Here is a 17,805-nt window from a genome sequence, read left to right as displayed (position 1 = left end):
GACAGTAATCTTTTAGTGCTAGTAATCACACACTCCACGCTAACAGTTTTTATAGTAATAGCCAATGCTTGAGAATCCAAAAGTAAGAATTCAACTGAAATAGTGTGAAATGAATTAGATGCTTTCAATTCTTTCATGTGAATAATTTCAGGCATTCATTCAGCAGTGAAGGAATGTCTCCTTAAGGGGTTTGAGGGTTTCTGTTTGTGTGTTTCTTTGTTTTGTAACTGACCCAGTATTTTCTTAGGAGAGTTCAAGTACATTTACCTATACAAGCACATGTGTATGCACGTGCTCGCATAAGAATTGGATAGGACTGTATCTAAAAATACTGTCATCTTATTTAATATTTAACCAGTTTTCTAAACATGCAGGCAGCCCTTTTCCCAATAGGATAGAAAATGAAACTGAACTGATTGTGGTGGCTACATTTTTAGTGTTTTTTTCTGTAATCCAAGTTTTAAAGAAAAGGCTTTGGTTACATTTATCTCAGTGCCTTAGATAAATCAGCAGCTTCTATAGTTCAGTTTTTTATGGTAAGTTGTTTTGGAAGTTGAATGGAATCCATTCCGGAAGTCCGTTCAACTTCCAAAACGTTCGGAAACCGAAACGTGGCTTCTGATTAGCCGCAGGAAGCTCCTGCAGCCAATCGGAGGTTGCGGAAGCCCTGCTGGACGTTCGACTTCCAAAGAACGTTTGCAAACCGGAACACTCACTTCTGGGTTTGCAGCGTTTGGGAGCCAAAACATCCAAGTACCAAGGCATTTGGGATCCAAGTTACGACTGTATAGCCGGGAAGGTGGCATACATAAAATGTGCTGTGCATCAGGGGAATAACAGAGTTCTGACAAGAGTGTTCAGACTTAAGGATTTGCTTCCCCACACAGTCATTTAGCAGGGGCAAAACTAAACTTTATTTCACCTGGGTCAAAGACCCAGTTTGGCACCCCATGCACATTTGCGTGTGTACACACACAGGTTGGGAGCCTCGATGGTGCTTCTCTGGAGGCTTCAGCTGGGGCAAAAAACCTGGCTAGACCCCCCTCCCCCAGTAGCTACGGCTCTGTCTTAAATTGGGTCCAATTAGTACACTTTCTTGTTCTCCATCAACTCCCATTTTCTCCTTGCGGCCTCTCATTTTGAGTTATAGCAGATCCATCCAATACCAGTGTGGTGTGTTCAGGTCCAATGCCATTGTGATAACAGCAAGAGGAGTGTTAAAATTTCTATAGAAACACCAAAGTTCAAAAAGCTTGTGTTCTGCTTCCCCCGCCCCCTCTACTCACACACATTCATCTTTGGATTCAAGCCATAGTGAGTTCAGGCTGCAGGAGAGGGGCTTTTTGCTGGTGGCACCCAGGCTTTGGAACACCCTCCTGAAGTAAGTAAGACTGGTGCTAACACAATCCTCATCCCAGGGAGACTATTGAACTCCTGAATCCCTGCGTTCAGGCTGTTTTGAACAACTGAGGGGGAACAAGATGAACCTTAATCCGGATAAGACAGAGGTCCTGTGGAAGGAAAAACATACACTTTTGTATGGAGGTTTGTAACTGATTCTAGAAGGGGTTGCATTTCATCTGAATGATCAAGTTCACATTATGTGAATACTGCTAGAATCCATGCTAAATGGGGATGATGAGATGGCAGCTGTGGCCAGTGGTGCTTTTTCCAGTTTTGGCTGGTTTGTTAGCTGAAACTCTACCTGGAGAGAATGAATGTTGTCTCAGTTATCTATGCACAAGTGAGTATCTAGGCTGGACAACTGCAATGTACATGAGGTGGCTTTTAAAAGTGGTTAAGAACTTTCATCTGGAACAAATAAAAGTTGGTTGGGGCTGGGTGGTTAAAGTGCTTTGCACCTACATTATACCAGCTGCACTGTCCCAATGTGTTTCTGAACCCAAATTAAAGTGCTGGTGATAATCTTAAAAGCCCTAATCATTTTGGGACTGGGTTACCTACAGGACTGTGCATGGGATGGAACCTCTGAATCTACCTTGTGGGCTCTGCTCAGGCCAGTTTCTTTCTTTTTACAGATACCTGAAGGAATTCCGCACAGAGCAGTGCCCACTCTTTGTGCAGCACAAGTGTACTCAGCATAGGCCCTATACATGCTTCCACTGGCACTTTGTCAACCAGCGTCGCCGCCGGTCTATCCGCCGTCGGGATGGCACCTTTAACTACAGTCCTGACATTTACTGCACCAAATACGATGAGACCACAGGGATCTGTCCAGAAGGAGATGAGTAAGTTACTCAAGGCTGCATCTAACTTGACCAGATGGAGGTTCCAGCCTGCACATACAGAGAGGAGAGAATTCAACAAACCGGCTTTTTAAAAATCATGCAGAAGAACCCATGAAGAAATGTGGAAACGCTGCAGTAGAAACCTGAACAAAAAATTAATTACGATTGCACCACACCTATATATCCCCCCCCCAAATGAAGGCTGTAATTCAAAGGTTTTTTTTGCTCTGGAATAATCCTAGAGAAATTAGTGAGGTTTATTTTAAAATTAATGGCCTGAGGATCGTTTCCTCATTTTATATCCTTATTTTACAAAGGATACAAATGGGAAAAAAGTGCTGGATTTGACAACCGTGAGGACTAAAAAAAATTTTTTGTTGGGCAGCATGTTTCAGCCTTTGAGTTTCTACGAGCTCTCTTTTCCCCCCTCCCCTGTAGGTGTCCATTCCTGCATAGAACTACTGGTGACACAGAACGTAGATATCACCTGCGCTACTACAAAACTGGAATCTGCATCCATGAGACTGACTCGAAAGGAAACTGCACCAAGAACGGTCTCCACTGTGCTTTTGCTCATGGGCCCCATGACCTCCGCTCTCCAGTTTATGATATCAGGTTAGTAGAGGATGAAGTTCCTTGTCTGCAGAAGTATGCTTGCTAAGCCAAAATGGAACAGATCAGAGTACAAAATGCTGCTGAATGTGTAGTGTTTAGCATCAGAAGTATGATGGTGTTCTGTTTTCTCTCTTCCTCCACCCCTGCCCCCCAACCCCGTACAAAAGAATATGTTATATACAGTCCTTTAAGGCCGTTTCCTGTGACTTTTTATGCATCACAAGGTGACTTGGGCAAGTATCTTGGTGCCAGGAGCCCCATTATTATGAATGGGTTTAATATAAGCCAGACTATTGCTAAGCCTCAACCATTGCCCTCACTAGACATAAGATAGTAAGGTGGCTAGGAAGAGGTTAAATCTGCCCCCCTCCGACTATACCCCTCCCCGAGCATATCTCCACCACCAGATGACTGTCAAAAATCACCTATCAGTTTAAAGAAAGGGATGGTATGACTTTAATTTCTTAGAACAAGATTTTTATAGACACAAGCAGCCTAAGTGTTTATAAGATTGGGTGAAACTGGACATTGGCAGCAAACACTGGTCTAGGAATTCTGGTCACCCCCATACATCTGTGAAACAGAGGGAGAGGACATGATTTGCAGGGAAGATGCTATGGTATGGGAATATGCTCTGAGAAAAAACCCTTTTTTTTCTATCCACGTTTCACCATAGTCTACAACCACTTTATCTGTTTTGTCCCACAATGTAGCAGATGCATATCTGAGTCCCATCACTAGAGAGGGAGTTGCAGTGGGAAAGTGGCAGTAGGGGAAGGATTAATTACCCTTCCCCTGCCTGCTGCTTCTTCCCTGCAGATCACACCCTCCCCCAGCTGATGTGTAGTTGTGTGTTACTAACTGGGGTTCCCAGCCCTGAGTCTGCAACCAAGTGTCTCTTTCAGCCCTTAGAGGTAAATATCATTTCATTAAGTATATGGGAGAGCATGTTTAAAGAGATGTTAACATTAGACCTAAGGTATTCTTTCCAATAGTTCTGTAAGATGAAAATACTTAAGCTTAGGAAATAGACATTGTATTTGATTGTTCTATTTATGTTATTGCTATCAAAAGGGAATATGTGAAGCATGCTAGGAGTTTACTTGGGTTTGTTTTGGGAGGTGGGGAGGATGAATTATGCTATATTAACTTGCTGGAGGCACACCAGTTGAGATTCAACCAGGATCTTATTTTACCTTCTTCGTGAAGCACCATGCCCCTGCGTGCAAATAAATGTGTGTGTTGTATAGGGGATTAATAGAACAACAATCAAAAATGGGGTGCTATATGTCTTGTGGGAGTTTTCTCCAAAATAGCAGGAGGACAGAGTGCTCATACAAATCCTGAATCTCTAAAAGTGGGCTTAGCAAAAAAGAAAGAAAGAATAAATGTATGGGAATTCCTGCATTGTGGCAACTCCTATCTGGTAGACACACATCTCTTTCTCTGAATCTTCTCTGCCTGCCTATTGTTCATTTAACTCTGTTCCCTAAGGGAGCTTCAGGCCATGGAAGCTTTGCAGAATGGTCAGACTACATCAGAGGGTGGCATAGAGGGTCAGTCTGCAGTTGCCGCTAGCCATGCTATGATAGAGAAAATACTCAGTGAAGAGCCAAGGTGGCAAGGTGAGTTCCTTAGGGTCTTACATAGGGCTGTCCATTGTTCTTGGACTGCCCGCTCCTCCTATCACAAGGTTCTTCATGTAGGAAGCAATATGCTTGTCACCGCGAATTAACCTACCACACCTGTCTTCACAGACACAACATATGTTTTGGGAAACTACAAAACAGAACAATGTAAGAAGCCCCCACGTCTCTGTCGCCAGGGTTATGCCTGCCCTTACTACCATAATAGCAAAGATAGAAGAAGGAGCCCCAGGAAACACAAATACAGGTACAGTGCCTCAAGATCTGGTGTTTTGGAAGGGACCAGTAGTTTTGAGTTTTCTTCAAACCTATTGAACCCATTTATGTGATTACTTCCTTTGTTAAGACACGGATTGTAGTAAAACAAATGGTTCTGTTTATTACAAGTGGGTCCCAATCAAATACTACTGTGTGTTCTAGGTTGCAGTTCTCAAGTTCAGGGGTGAGAACTGCAGGCCCATGCACCAAATGTGACCCTCCAGGCCTCTCTGTCCCAACCCTCAGGACTCTCCGTTACCCTTTCTCAGACACCCCTCAATGGCCCTGCTTTGCACCTTCCTCGAGTGCTTTTGCCTTGCTGGAATGTGCCCTAGAGCTGTGATAATGCCTCCTACTTGCATAGATTGAGAAATGCATGTAGGTGTATAGCCATCTCTGACTTTTGCATGGCTGGAATATAGCCTACTGCACAAAGGTAAGTCATATCTATTGAACTACCCACTTTTTGCTTCTGCCTACACAACTAGCATGGAAACCTCAGGAAGTTGCCTAGGAGGAAATGCAGCTGGAAAAGACTGGAAAAGGTTCTCCACCCCTGAAATAGTCCTGTTGAGAGCAATATATTCCTTTTGAAGTTAAGCTCTAAGGATTGGTTCAGATATTGTTTTTGAGAGGAATAAGGGCTGCTGGGTTGTGTGTATACTTCTGGCAACTGTTAATACTGAAAGTGATCCTAATTGTTATATTTAAGAAAATGTTTTGGGGCAGTTTCTTAACACTGGTTACTTGTTTTTATGCAACCTCTGAGTGTTCAGAATGGGTGGTGGTGAGAGCACCCTTAATTTTTGTAGCTGGGGTAAGCTATTTCGCTATTTCTCACTGTCTGTTCAAGCATCTAGATACTAAAAATGTGGGTTATAAATTAATATAATATAATATAATATAATATAATATAATATAATATAATATAAAATATGTAATATGGGTGATGAGAGCACTTTTTAATCTTCTAGCTTAGAAAGTTTTGCTCTTTTATTTTTCTCTGTTGTAATTTTCCTGTCTTATATTGTTTTGTTTGATTAATTTATCACCTTTTATCATGCTTCATTTTTTGTTGTATTAATATGCCATTCACCACTTTGAAGCAAGCTACTGTTGTTGTTAATAAAATTAGTAGTAGTAGTAGTACTTAAAGGTAGTACTTAATAATTGCTGAGATGATATAACTTCAAAAATTGGTGCTGGAATTCTACTGCTGTTCCTTCCTCCTTCCTTTTTCCTTATGTATCATGTCTATTAGACTCCGTATCTTTTAATCTCTGTGCAACCCCTAGAATTTGCTTTATAGCAACATAGTGCTAGCACAGTTTTCAGAGTGGGAATCTCTAGTTTTAAAGTCCTTCCTTGTGAAAATTGTGTTACACGTTGAGACCTAATACTTCAGATAGAAAGGCCATGTGAAAAGGTATCTCTCTGAGATCACAGGTTTCCATTAAACTCCCACACTTCATGTTCAAACTGTATTTCAAGCGTTGGTCAGTTTGTTACCTTGTCTCCTGCTGTTGTGTGCTTTCCTCTTCTGTGGGGGACGAAGAAGACTGTCCTCTTGAAACCCACCAGATTCTGTCCAAATTCAATGTGACCTGAAATCATATGTATTTAGCTCTGCATAATGAAGTAAAATCTTTCACTGCCTTGGGAAAAGCTATGTTGCAGGTAGCTAAGGTACTCAATATGCAGAAGCAAGTGGCAGGGATATCTGGAAGCAGTAGACTGGTCATCCCTGTTTGGGACAGTGAGATAAGTTTATTTGATGGTACCGAGTTGGAATTGGGTTACTTATTCTATACCATTGCTGCCTTCTTTATGCAGGTCATCCCCATGCCCCAGTGTGAAACATGGAGATGAGTGGGGAGATCCCAGTAAGTGTGACAATGGAGATGCATGCCAGTACTGTCACACCCGCACAGAACAACAATTTCATCCAGAGGTACAGTGAGCAACCCTTCCTGTTGGCTGCCTGGCTAGATAAATGGAGGGGCTCCAGGGTTTATATGTGCTGATAAACAGTAACACTTCTAATAAAAAGTACAATAAGAACACTGGAAGAGAAAGAATCCAAGGGGTCCTGAGGAGCTGAAATTGCTTGAGATCTTGGATTCTTCACCCATAAGTGCTCCTATTGCCATCTAGACATGCTGGGAAGAATGTTTCCTTGGACATTGAGAGTACAGCTGGCAGGGGCTGCAGGAACCAAGGTGAGGGGCCAAATGGGGCTTGATGGTTGGATGTAGGAGAGTGAGAAAATATGGAGTGGAAGCCTAGAAGACACAAGAGGCTGAGGGAGGTGCATGAGATCTAAGTAGTACCCTGAAGGGTTAGGCTGACTCCTTGTCTTGTTTTTCTGAATTTGAGACATAATTCGTCCAAAATGTGAAAAAAGAATTTTTACTGTCTTATAAGGTATTCAGAGCAAAGTCTGAACAGTGATGGGGAACTAAATGTCATGAAGGCTTTCAAAGTTGGAACAGAAAGTGTGATGAATTTGGGAACTGACACCTGTGCATACAAGGACAGCAGAGTTAGTCTTAGTGTACACAACCCTTATCATAAGAAGACCATGTGTTTTCTAACAACATTTGATGTTACTGTTGGGACATGGCTGCCCTGTCTATCAGCAGAATCCTTTCAAATTCTAGTTAAACATAGTTGAAGCAGTTCAACTATGGTTCCTTTCCTCTTACCCCAAAGACTGCTGTTCTGGCAGCATTGGGTGGCAGGCGCTTTGGGAGTGGTTTCCATGGATCCATATACACATGGAAACACTTCTCCTGAATGGATACTATACACTTCTTTTGCTCAAATGTTTTCATGTGGTCCAGTTCTGGATCCTTAGATAGAGCCAGTGTATGCACAGGACCATCGTTCAGTAAGTTCCAAGAGTCATTAAAGCTGCAGTCCTATACACACTTATATGGGAGTAAATCCACCCAAACTTTTGAGTAGATGTGCAAAATATTGTGATGAAGTTCTAATCAACTGTATTAATTATCAATGGTAATAATGCTAAAAGTAATTCTGTGAATGTCAAATATAATTTGGGATCACAGTTATATGTAAAGCATAACTGAGGCACATCAAACTCAGTTGCATTTCTTGGTATAGTTCTTTTTTTTTTTAAATCATTATAGATAACTATGTGTGCTCACTTGCATCACATTTTGTGCTTCCCCCCCCAGATCTACAAATCAACAAAATGTAATGACATGCAACAGTCTGGCAGCTGCCCCCGAGGACCCTTCTGTGCCTTTGCACATGTAGAACGTAGGTGGTCTTATCTTTATCTAGCAATAAAGTGTAAGCTGTGAGAGAAGTGTCGTCTTGGGTTCAAAGTGGGACTTCATTTGCTGGATCAAGCAAAATTCAAAACAAATTACCCCCCTCCCCTCAGCAAGTCATGGGAAAGAATTCAAAAATAAATATTCCAGTGGATTTTATTTTGTGTGTTGTATCTTTTACTTTGGAAAAGACGCTTTAGCCACCAGATGGTGTGCGCTCTAATTGCATTTCCTCAAAATTAAGTGACACCCAGTGGCCCCTCAAGGTATTGTACAGTTTTAAGTTTTGCTGTGGGCATTTTGGGCTGCTGGTTTGTAATTTGCCTGCCTGAGGCTGTGAACACACAATTTCTTTCTGCGGAGCAAAGGAAAAAACTCATCTGTTGTAGTATTTGACCTGATCCTTTCATGAAGGAGTTTTCTGCTTTTGAGATTTCTTTTTAAGAAGCCAGATCAATGTGGCACAGATCACTTGGTTGGAGTCTTAGAAATGATGGGCAAGAATTTTTGGACACTTGATCAAGACATATTTCATAGAGGGAGGAGCGGTGATAGGATTTTCCTCTTCAGCAAGGCACTGGTGAGTATGGATGGGGGGATCTGTGACTCCCCAGGTGCTGTTGGACTTCAACTCCCAGCCTGGTCAGTGGTTGTGAATGATGGGAGTTGTTATTCAACCACGTCTAGTGGGGCACAGATTCACCACCCCTGCTGTAGCTCAACACTGGCATTAAAAGTGAAATAAGCAGTGTCTTGCCCTAACCTGAAATATGTAAGAAGAAAGCTGAAATGGTTTTTGAACTACCCACCCTCTGCAAATCACTTTGGAGGAATGAAGGTGAAGCCACCTCCACAAATCCAGTCTGAATCGGTGAAGGTCCTCTCCATTCAACCCTAACCCTGACACTAACCCCACCCAGATCTTGTCTGCTGAGCTGAAGACTGGATCTACTTCATATTCTTTCCCTTCCAGGTGCCCCAGACATTTCAGGGTGGGCTTGCCACGCAGATTCAGAACAACTGTTAACAGCTCTTGTTTCTCCATACATAACATATTCTGCCATATGAATTGTCTAGTTTGCTCTATTGGGAACATGGGATCTTTCCGTACGTAAAAAAATCAATTCTAGTGTTCTGAAATCAAATCAGTATACTAAGGTCTTTCTGTCTCCATTCCAAAACAGAGGGATAACAACTGGGAAAGGGCTATTGCCTTTAGGCATCACATCATGGGCGTAGCCAGGATTTATTTCAGGGAGGCAGACTTTATGTTGCGGGGGGGGGGGGCAGAACCAAGTTATCTGCAACACAATTGTTTTTATTTATTTATTTACTTACTTTGGGTGGGACAGCTGCCCCCCCCCCGGCTCCCTGGCTACAGCCATGCCTCACACCTGGGCTTTCCAGAAGTATATGGTTGGACATGGTTGGAAATAGAATGCTGGACTGTGTAGACAGTTGGTCTGATCCAAGAGGGTTGTTGTTATAGTCTTACGTTCTTCGGGCTATGATTCTAAGCAAGCATACGAAAGAAAACATAATTGAAATTGTAAGCTTGCTTACCTAGTAAATATGCTTAGAATTGGAGTGTCAGTCATCACCGTCAAGGTATTCTTAGCCACCACTGAACATTAGAGATGGAAACCCTGATTCAGTAGGTCTTTTGAATGAATAGTTACATCTGTCATTGCTTTAAGAGTGTAATTTATAATTTTAGGAAAAGCTAAGACACTCAAGGCAACAAACCAAACATTTATCAACTTTGTCTTATGAAAACTTTCTGTTACTTCTGTGCTGGTATGAGGATTGCTACAAATAGATACGGATCTATGGAACCTCTGCACTTAGGAGAGCCATAAGATCCATTTTCATTTTTCTGCATACATTGTGTCATGTTTTTGTTTTGCATTTCTTACAGAACCTCCACTTAATGAAGAGTTACAATCAACATCCTCTGTTTCCAGTCCTACACAAACAGGCCCTGTAATGTATATGCCCTCGGCAGCAGGCGATTCTGTTCCCGTTAGCCCTTCTAGTCCACAAGCCCCAGACCTTAGCAATGTACGTAGAAATTTTGAAAGTTCTTCACTTTGTAGGTTTTTACTGTAGACTTCTCTAAATATGAATGCCTTCTAGAAGAAGAAGCTGCCCCCTCGGACTCAATTACATTGCGTTAAGGAAATGGTGCCTATATTTTCCCCATAAAATTTACTTCGAATTTGTGGGGGTTGGCAGAGCACTGGGATGCAAAACAGGTTTCCATCTGTGAGCTGAGATTTTGAAGGAACATAGTGGCATGGGTTTAAATCACAACTGCCACTTTCAAACTGGATTAGACAAGCTGAGCTGCTTTAAATTTACTTGGAAGTCATTTTCAAGCTGCCATATGGAGCAGCCCAAGGCTTTTCTGTGAAATTTAATACTGTTGTAATGCTCCCTGCTTAGAATTTGTCCCATTTGGGAAGTACTCTTTCTTCATCTGAAAATGACTGCTTCTAGAACACCTATTCAAGTCATTAAAATGTTTGCATGGTTTTGCTTTTCTCCTCTTGAATAAAGTGCTCCAAGCATAAAAGGGGAAGTTCAATCTCTTGTTGTGGGTGCTGAGCTCTCTTGTATAGGTCTCATCTGAATTGTGAAATATTCACCTTGTGAATAGAGGCAGCTGCTCCTAACTAAATGTTTGGGAATACAGCCTTGGAGCTTGTGTACTATGATATGTTTGAAGAATTTAACCTGGGGTAGTTGCCCTCTGTTTTCATGTTAAGCTAAAATTAAGCCCTTGGGAGAGTCTTGCATATTTCTAGTGAATCATATCAAGTCACTGTTTAGAAGTAGACATCCTGCTGTCTAGTGGCAAGCTCACACTCTCACCTTTTGGCGAGCAAATTGTAATGTCTCCTTCCAAGTCCACCTGCTTTTGTCATACTGAAGCACCCTTTGTCTGTTGTTACTTCAGCCTGCTCAGCTGTGTATGTAATCTGCAAGCCGAGTGAATGATGTTTTAATTATGCCTATTACGTATGACTGATTAAAGCTAAATAAATTGCTCATCCCACATATTCTGTGTTATGTCTTTGTCTTTGACTGTAGGTATGGAATAAACCAGGAACTCTGCCAACCAGCCCTACTTCTACTACAGTAAGTATCTACTCTAACTGGGGAGAGAGAGCATTACACAACCTGTGCTGGTTGAATGAAAATTGTCATTGTAAGAGGCTCCCAAGAGTCCCCTCTTCCTTAATTCAAGCCTCATCTGTTTTACATTTCGAGACAGTTGCTATGTATGCCACAGTCCTGTATGTTTGCAGATCAGTAGCTCCCAGCCAACATGGCTTGTTATACCTCCACTGTTGGGAGACAGTATGCTTCCGAATACCAGTTGCTGGGAATTGCAGATAGGCAGAATACTGTTGTGCTCATATCCTGCTTGCAGGCTTCCCATGGGCATCTGGTTGTCCACTGTGAGAGCAGGATGCTGTGCCAAATGGACCATTGACCTGATCCAGCAGGCTCTTCCAATGTCCTTACGGTCAGAGTATGGCGTTGGGCACATAATTTAGATTCCCTAAAAGTTTCTAGTCCTTATGGTTATGAATATCCATATAAACATCTCCTAGAAACTCTTAAGTACAGAATTCCTGACAAAGCACTCAGCCATTAAACATTTTGTCCTGAAGATACTCTCCTTTTCTTTTGTCCATGGTTCTTTAGCAAAGCAACCTTGAATGACTGCAGATGTAAAAAACAAAGCCGAGTGGCTTCTGATAATTTGGAAGTTCTCCGTCCCAGTTGTGCATAAATACTAAAGAACTCTCATTTTTCTCATTGCTGTGATGGGTCCAATAACCATAGTTATTTATGACAGGGAAGGATGGGAAGTCCCCAATAAGAGTGATGCAATCAAACATTTCAAAAAAAGTTTTTAGTTGCTTTCAATTCTGTACTTGTAAGCTGCCTTAAGCATTTTTCTACAGAAAGGTAGGGTGTAAATGTTTTAATAAATGAAAACATTAAGTTAATTAAAAATATTTATCAATTTAGGTCAAGGAAGAATGGAACATGTGGTTCATACGGGGCTGTAAATATGTAGGAAAACTGATACAAAGAATTTGGGTTATGGGAATAAGAGTAAGAAGGTGTGCTGAGTGAAAATATTCAGCACTATGATCACTATAAACAACTTCCCAACCACCTCTGTTTTCTAAAGCACAGACTGACGTCACATTTTTAATACTTTTTTTCTTTTAAACTTGAAGCATAGAATTGTAAGATTCTGAAGATGCAACAAGGTTTTGCACTAGAAATATGTATTCTGCTATGGGATTATGTTGGCTGTGCTGGTTTCTAAATGTCACTTGAGAGAGCATGAAGAACTTGTGAGCTGAATGAGAAGAATATGAGATTGTCTCTGGGGTCAAGATACGGTTGTGCATTTCTGAGATGCTGAAGCATGAAAACTTGTGATTTATGTTCTCAGTTGACCTAGCTGAATCTAACAACTTAGTTATCTGGAGGTTTTTCCATCGAAGGCCATCTGCAGTAGTGCAAGACAGAATGTTACAATCCTAGGAATCTGTAACTGCACACTGTATGAGTTCCTCTCATGTTGTGACCTGTGCTGTTTTTTCTTCCTTCTTCCATTAGATTCTCTGTAGGAATAGCAGTCTTGGAAGCCCATCTAATATATGTGGGTCTCCTCCTGGTGCCATTGGAAAACCCCATAGTTTGGAAAGCATTGGCTTCCCCACAGATTCAGTAACTGCAGCCAGCAGCTACAAGAAGGCACCAGGATTTGAGCGGGAAGACTTGGTTGGAGCAGAGTACCTAAAGAATTTCAAATGCCAGGTAGGTGGGGAATACAGGGAAAGGGGACCTAAGGGTTTCATATTGGCTTTGGAACCAACTGCCAAAACCACTGCAATATGTTGGTGAAACATCTTGGTACTTCCCTAAGCTACGAAATTGGCACTAGACAAGCGAGGCACAAGGGCTCCTGGTATTGTGATACATAATCAAGTAATCCAAAGAAAGAATCTGAAGCAAACTTTACATATTTTTTACATACCACAAAATCAGCCACTTGGAACTTTCTATTGGGCTAGTCTAGAGACACATTTCTTGAAACATTTTTTTCCAGGCAAGGACCCGAGTAAGAGTTCCTTGGCATAAAGAAAATTAACATCCTTGCTATCTGTGTTATTGCACTTATCACGGTATATTTTTAGCCTAAAGGGATTATTTTTCTTCCTGAAAAAATATCTGAAGAACTGTACATGCACACGAAAGCTTATACCCAGAACAAACTTAGTTGGTCTCTAAGGTGCTACTGGACTATTTTTTTATTTATTTCGACTGCGTCAGACCAACACGGCTACCTACCTGAATCCCTGAAAAAAGGCATTTAGAATATAACTGCAATGATACTTAAAATGGACATATCTGAATATTTTCATGAAGATATAAAATAAACTCATGCTTGCAGAGAAGCCACTGGGAATTTAACAGCAACAACCAATTTTATTACAGTCGCAGACCAGCATAACTGGGACTTTAACATTTATTCTGGAGTATTTATGGAGTAGGATTTTTCTTACCAACTTTTCCTTAAATGCCCATTTTTTTCTTTACCAGGCATAGACTAAGAAAACATTCCACACTTTCTTTTCATTGTTAATCTCACCACATGAGTACAGAAAGATCACAGTGGAGTACAAAGATTACAGGGCAATCATATGCATGTTTAAAACTTGGAAAGTTTATTTCATTTATTTCAATTGGATTTACATCCAGGTTATCAGTACCATATGTGCTGGGAATCCCCACTACCACCACCATTTATTGTCTAATACTTTTTTCCTTGTCTAATGGGCTCTGAACTTTCTGGGAGCAGCCAAATAGAGAAAGTTTTGTTAGAATCCCATAGCCCTCTCAAATGCTTGAAGTCAGCAATTTCACATTTGTGTACTCCCCCTCCACTCGTCTTTCTTTTTGTTCTGTTTACTGCAGCAGGCAAAGATTAAATCCCATTCCTTGGAACATAGAACCCAAGAACAGCCTCTGTTACAACCAAAACAGGTATGTTACCCCAAGTTGGCCCTAGACTATTCCTCTGTGTTTATGCCATCTCATCCATAGCTTCCAAGCCTACTTGTGGATGCTGGATGATGTATGGGTGGGTGGTGGTATTTTCCTAAGAGTTTTGTTTTTTTAAAATAGTCTCTAACAAATGTATATTCAGGTATGTGCAAATGCTGAGGCTGTGCATGTAGAGGAGCATCCAAATTAGAAATCTAAATATGAATTCAGCTGCAGAGATAATTAAAGAAAGGGTTTAGTACAGCTCATTGAACCTTATTCTGATAAAATTGCACACAATTATGATTATATGATGCCGCTGATAATGTATGAGATGTGTTCTAAAAGAATCAAAGTTGTCCTTCATAACTGTAGCATACATTTGTTTTGGCATTGCGTTGTATATGAAAACTACTGTGAACTGCCCTGAATGTATGTTGATATAGAAGTATGTGGTATAAATTATATATATATATAGAGAGAGAGAGAGAGAAAGAGAGAGAGTTCTATTTCCCAAGGGAAATGAGGAAGAGAGCCTGTTATGTGCTTTTCAAGGCTCAGATTCTACTCGTGAGTCTTGAAAAGTAGATAGAGCTGGAAGAGAAAGCAGGAAAGGGTGCCATTCTTTCAACTTCCTCCTTCAGAACTATTTACTTTTTTGGGAGGGGGGCAGCAAAAGTTACCACCCTCTCCGTCTCATGATGGAAGGGTAAGTAGGAGAGGAGGCTTTATGGGCACCAGGGAAAGTCCTCAAGAGTTCTGTTGTGCACATGAGCACCATGTTGACACCCCAGAGCTAGGGATTTGCTCATACACTTTTTAAATTGCATGCTGAGAATGAATTATTCAGTGTTTAAATATATGTTTCCCTCTTTCAGGATATATTGGGGATTCTTCCTGTTGGCAGCCCACTGACATCTAGCATCTCTTCTAGTATCACTTCTAGTTTGGCAGCAACACCGCCAAGTCCAGCAGGCACAAGCAGTGTCCCTGGCATGAATGCAAATGCCCTTCCATTCTACCCAACCAGTGACACAGTGGAGTCTGTGATAGGTAATACTGCCTATACTCATGGGGGCCAGCTCTGAAAGGGAATATAATCAGCCTGGGAAATAGGAGCATGTTGTAGATCTAGATACCTGGGGAGTTTTGCAGAATCCCATCTTTCTTTTAGAGGCGGCTAATATGACATGCACAGTCTTCCATGCATCATAATTTCAGCTCTGAATTATATAAAAATGTGTCAATATGGTGAATTGGATATTATGATTGCTCTGAATTTTTTGTGTAGTGAAATTGATGTCTTGTTTGCTATCCTTCATCTTACTCTATGCTTGCTAAAGTTACAGATCACAAATTTGGCCCCAAGTGCTACTGTATTGGGCCAGTCCAGGACTCTATTTAATTCATGTGACAGGTGTAATTTGTGGTTGAGCAACTGTTTTCATAAATATTACAAGGATGAAACTCTGATCTGTACACATCAAGCAGAAGTCCATAGCCAGTCTGTGCCTTAGGTGAAGATTTAAAAGGACCTTGTTTATACTTCCCTTCAAGGGTGTGGCATGTCACCGTGTTTTAATCTCCTGATTTCCCAAGGAGATTAATAGCACATATTGTGCAGAGCAGGCATTTCCCTTTTTATTTTCTCCTCAGGCACAACTTTATTTATTTATTATTTTTTATTATTTCTAAACGGAGGATATATAGTGTTGCTTCATGTTGGCCTCTCATTGTCCAGATATCTTATTATGATTGCTAATGGTTTACGTTCTATAACAGTGCTGTGCCGCCACCCTCCCAGGAGGAGCACCATTGCTGCTTACTGGGATGGTGCAGGGGCAGCATGGAGCAGGATCAGGGCTCGGATTGGCTCTGCCAGTTCACCCTTCCAACCCCAACCTCACTGCTACCCTGCCCATCCCAGAAGGCAACACTGATGTTGCTCCCAGAAGGGCAGCAGAGTGACCCTGCCCCAGCCACTTCTGGCTGGAATGATAAAAAACCAAAAGAGAATTCCTGGCTTTGAAATGAAAAGTTTGCAGTAGTGTGGTGGAGGACAGGAAGGGCAACTTCTTTAGCCCCAAACAGGCTCCTGTTACACATTTTAATAGGCATCCTGTGGGGAATTGCAGTCTTTTTTTGTGAAAGGCTCGAAAAGCAACCTTTTGGAAAAACGCCAAACCACAATACAGGCTTTGGAGGAAAAAGGGGCTGGGGAGCAACCATTTCTATACAGAAAACTGTGATCTATTTTATGGTCCACATTTCTGAAGTAACATGAATATCATGAATATAACACATGCCATACTTTTCTTTGAGAGACAACGTTAATGGGGCATATTTGCTGGACATAGTAAATTGGCTAGAAATGACACTTGGGAAGAACCTGTGGAGGCTTGCTTCATCTCATCCCAACTGGCAATGCCCATGCTATGTATCGCTGATCCATTGTTGGGACACTGCTGGCTATAGCCTGCTTCCTAGGGTATGCTAATCCATCCCCTTTCCCCGATGCCCCTCACCTGACTGCTGCACTCGACCCCCTTCTTTCCACTGCCATACCTGCACCTCATTCCTACTGCCCATCTCCTCCTCCACTGAATTGCAACCCAAGTCACTGCTCCACTGTGGAATTCCTAAAAGAGGGAAATTCCAATCACCATGCATCATGGATACCCAGGTTACTAGGTGACTGGGATGGGCACCCTTCATTCAAGCTGTCCTTGGATGTATTTCTTCCCAAAGTCAAGCTGTACAGCAGGTGTCACTGGATGATCTGTTTTGCATTGCTGTTTATTTCTGGTGTCAATCTGTGGGAAAGAACCTGATGCTAAAAGCTTTTAGGGCTCAAAAACAATAGAAAGTGATATGAAAAGCTGCCTTGTTTAGACAACTGTTGACTAATGGCAGTATTGTACAGTGGGGAGCAGGGCCCTATAGATCCTCCTGTCCAGAGCAGTGTCATCTCTGCATGTAGGCTCTTTGGGCTTCCCTATCCCTTGAAGTTGTTGGTCCTTTTTGTATTATATAATTGGTGCCTCTGTCTGGCAGAGTCTGCCTTGGATGACCTGGACCTGAACGAATTCGGAGTGGCTGCCCTGGAGAAGACATTTGACAGCAGCTCGGTGCCCCACACGAGTGGCATCATGATAGGTACATGAAAGCAACAGAGCTTTCTTTGATCTTCTGCCAAGCAGGGTTCGCCCCATCAGCTGGCTGAAGCAGCCTAACAAGCTCTCAAAACCAGTCCTAACATTATATGTTGGTTTGCAGCCAATGGGAGACCTTGGAGCAAAAGGGCTCTCATTGACTAGCAGATTGGAAATTTATTCCACTGGTTTCAGATGTCCCAGTTATGTTTATGAAATTGACATGGCTTATTTGACACACTAAACATGTTTATGAAATTATGACATGAACATTTCACGGAGGGGGGCGGGAAGTCATTTTAAAATAATGAGAAACAAATTGGATTGTTTTCACTGTTCTGCTGTCACAGGACCATGGCAAGACATTATCGCCACACATTGACAAACTACCGCATATGTATCTCATCATTTGTATGTGGTCATTTCAAACCAGCGTCCATTTTGTGTGTGTGTCTGGTTGTTCAGGTGAAAATAGTCCTTACAACCTTGGTCCCCTATTGTAAGAATC

General features: G+C 41.7%; 1 protein-coding gene and 1 long non-coding RNA gene across 6 annotated transcripts in view; one reads left to right on the top strand and one right to left on the bottom strand.

Moving 5' to 3' along the window:
• Positions 1–17,805, top strand: part of UNK (unk zinc finger) — a 51,276-nt gene that overhangs the window by 19,675 nt on the left and 13,796 nt on the right. For 2 of the 5 annotated variants that reach the window (XM_083598131.1, XM_083598130.1), the window contains 12 exons: positions 2,040–2,249; positions 2,688–2,864; positions 4,359–4,489; positions 4,622–4,757; positions 6,602–6,719; positions 7,969–8,053; positions 9,986–10,128; positions 11,161–11,208; positions 12,715–12,915; positions 14,077–14,145; positions 15,024–15,198; positions 17,200–17,301. In XM_083598131.1, coding sequence (XP_083454257.1) covers positions 2,040–2,249; positions 2,688–2,864; positions 4,359–4,489; positions 4,622–4,757; positions 6,602–6,719; positions 7,969–8,053; positions 9,986–10,128; positions 11,161–11,208; positions 12,715–12,915; positions 14,077–14,145; positions 15,024–15,198; positions 17,200–17,301 — 1,595 coding nt within the window. Of the gene's footprint in view, positions 1–1,441; positions 1,546–2,039; positions 2,250–2,687; positions 2,865–4,358; positions 4,490–4,621; positions 4,758–6,601; positions 6,720–7,968; positions 8,054–9,985; positions 10,129–11,160; positions 11,209–12,714; positions 12,916–14,076; positions 14,146–15,023; positions 15,199–17,199; positions 17,302–17,805 lie in introns of those variants that run through there. The other 3 variants (XM_083598134.1, XM_083598132.1, XM_083598133.1) reach the window with 3 other exon arrangements.
• Positions 891–9,960, bottom strand: LOC310755464. The gene is made up of 3 exons (XR_014544373.1): positions 9,406–9,960; positions 6,278–6,372; positions 891–1,511 (listed from the first exon to the last, which is right to left on the bottom strand). It is a non-coding gene; the product is annotated as an uncharacterized lncRNA (long non-coding RNA).

The sequence above is a fragment of the Podarcis filfolensis genome (genome assembly GCF_964270895.1).
Source record: "Podarcis filfolensis genome assembly, chromosome: 2".
In the NCBI taxonomy this organism is placed as follows: Eukaryota; Metazoa; Chordata; class Lepidosauria; order Squamata; family Lacertidae; genus Podarcis; species Podarcis filfolensis.
The sequence above is the reverse complement of the archived record's forward strand: the minus strand, read 5'-3'. Positions and strand labels throughout refer to the sequence as shown.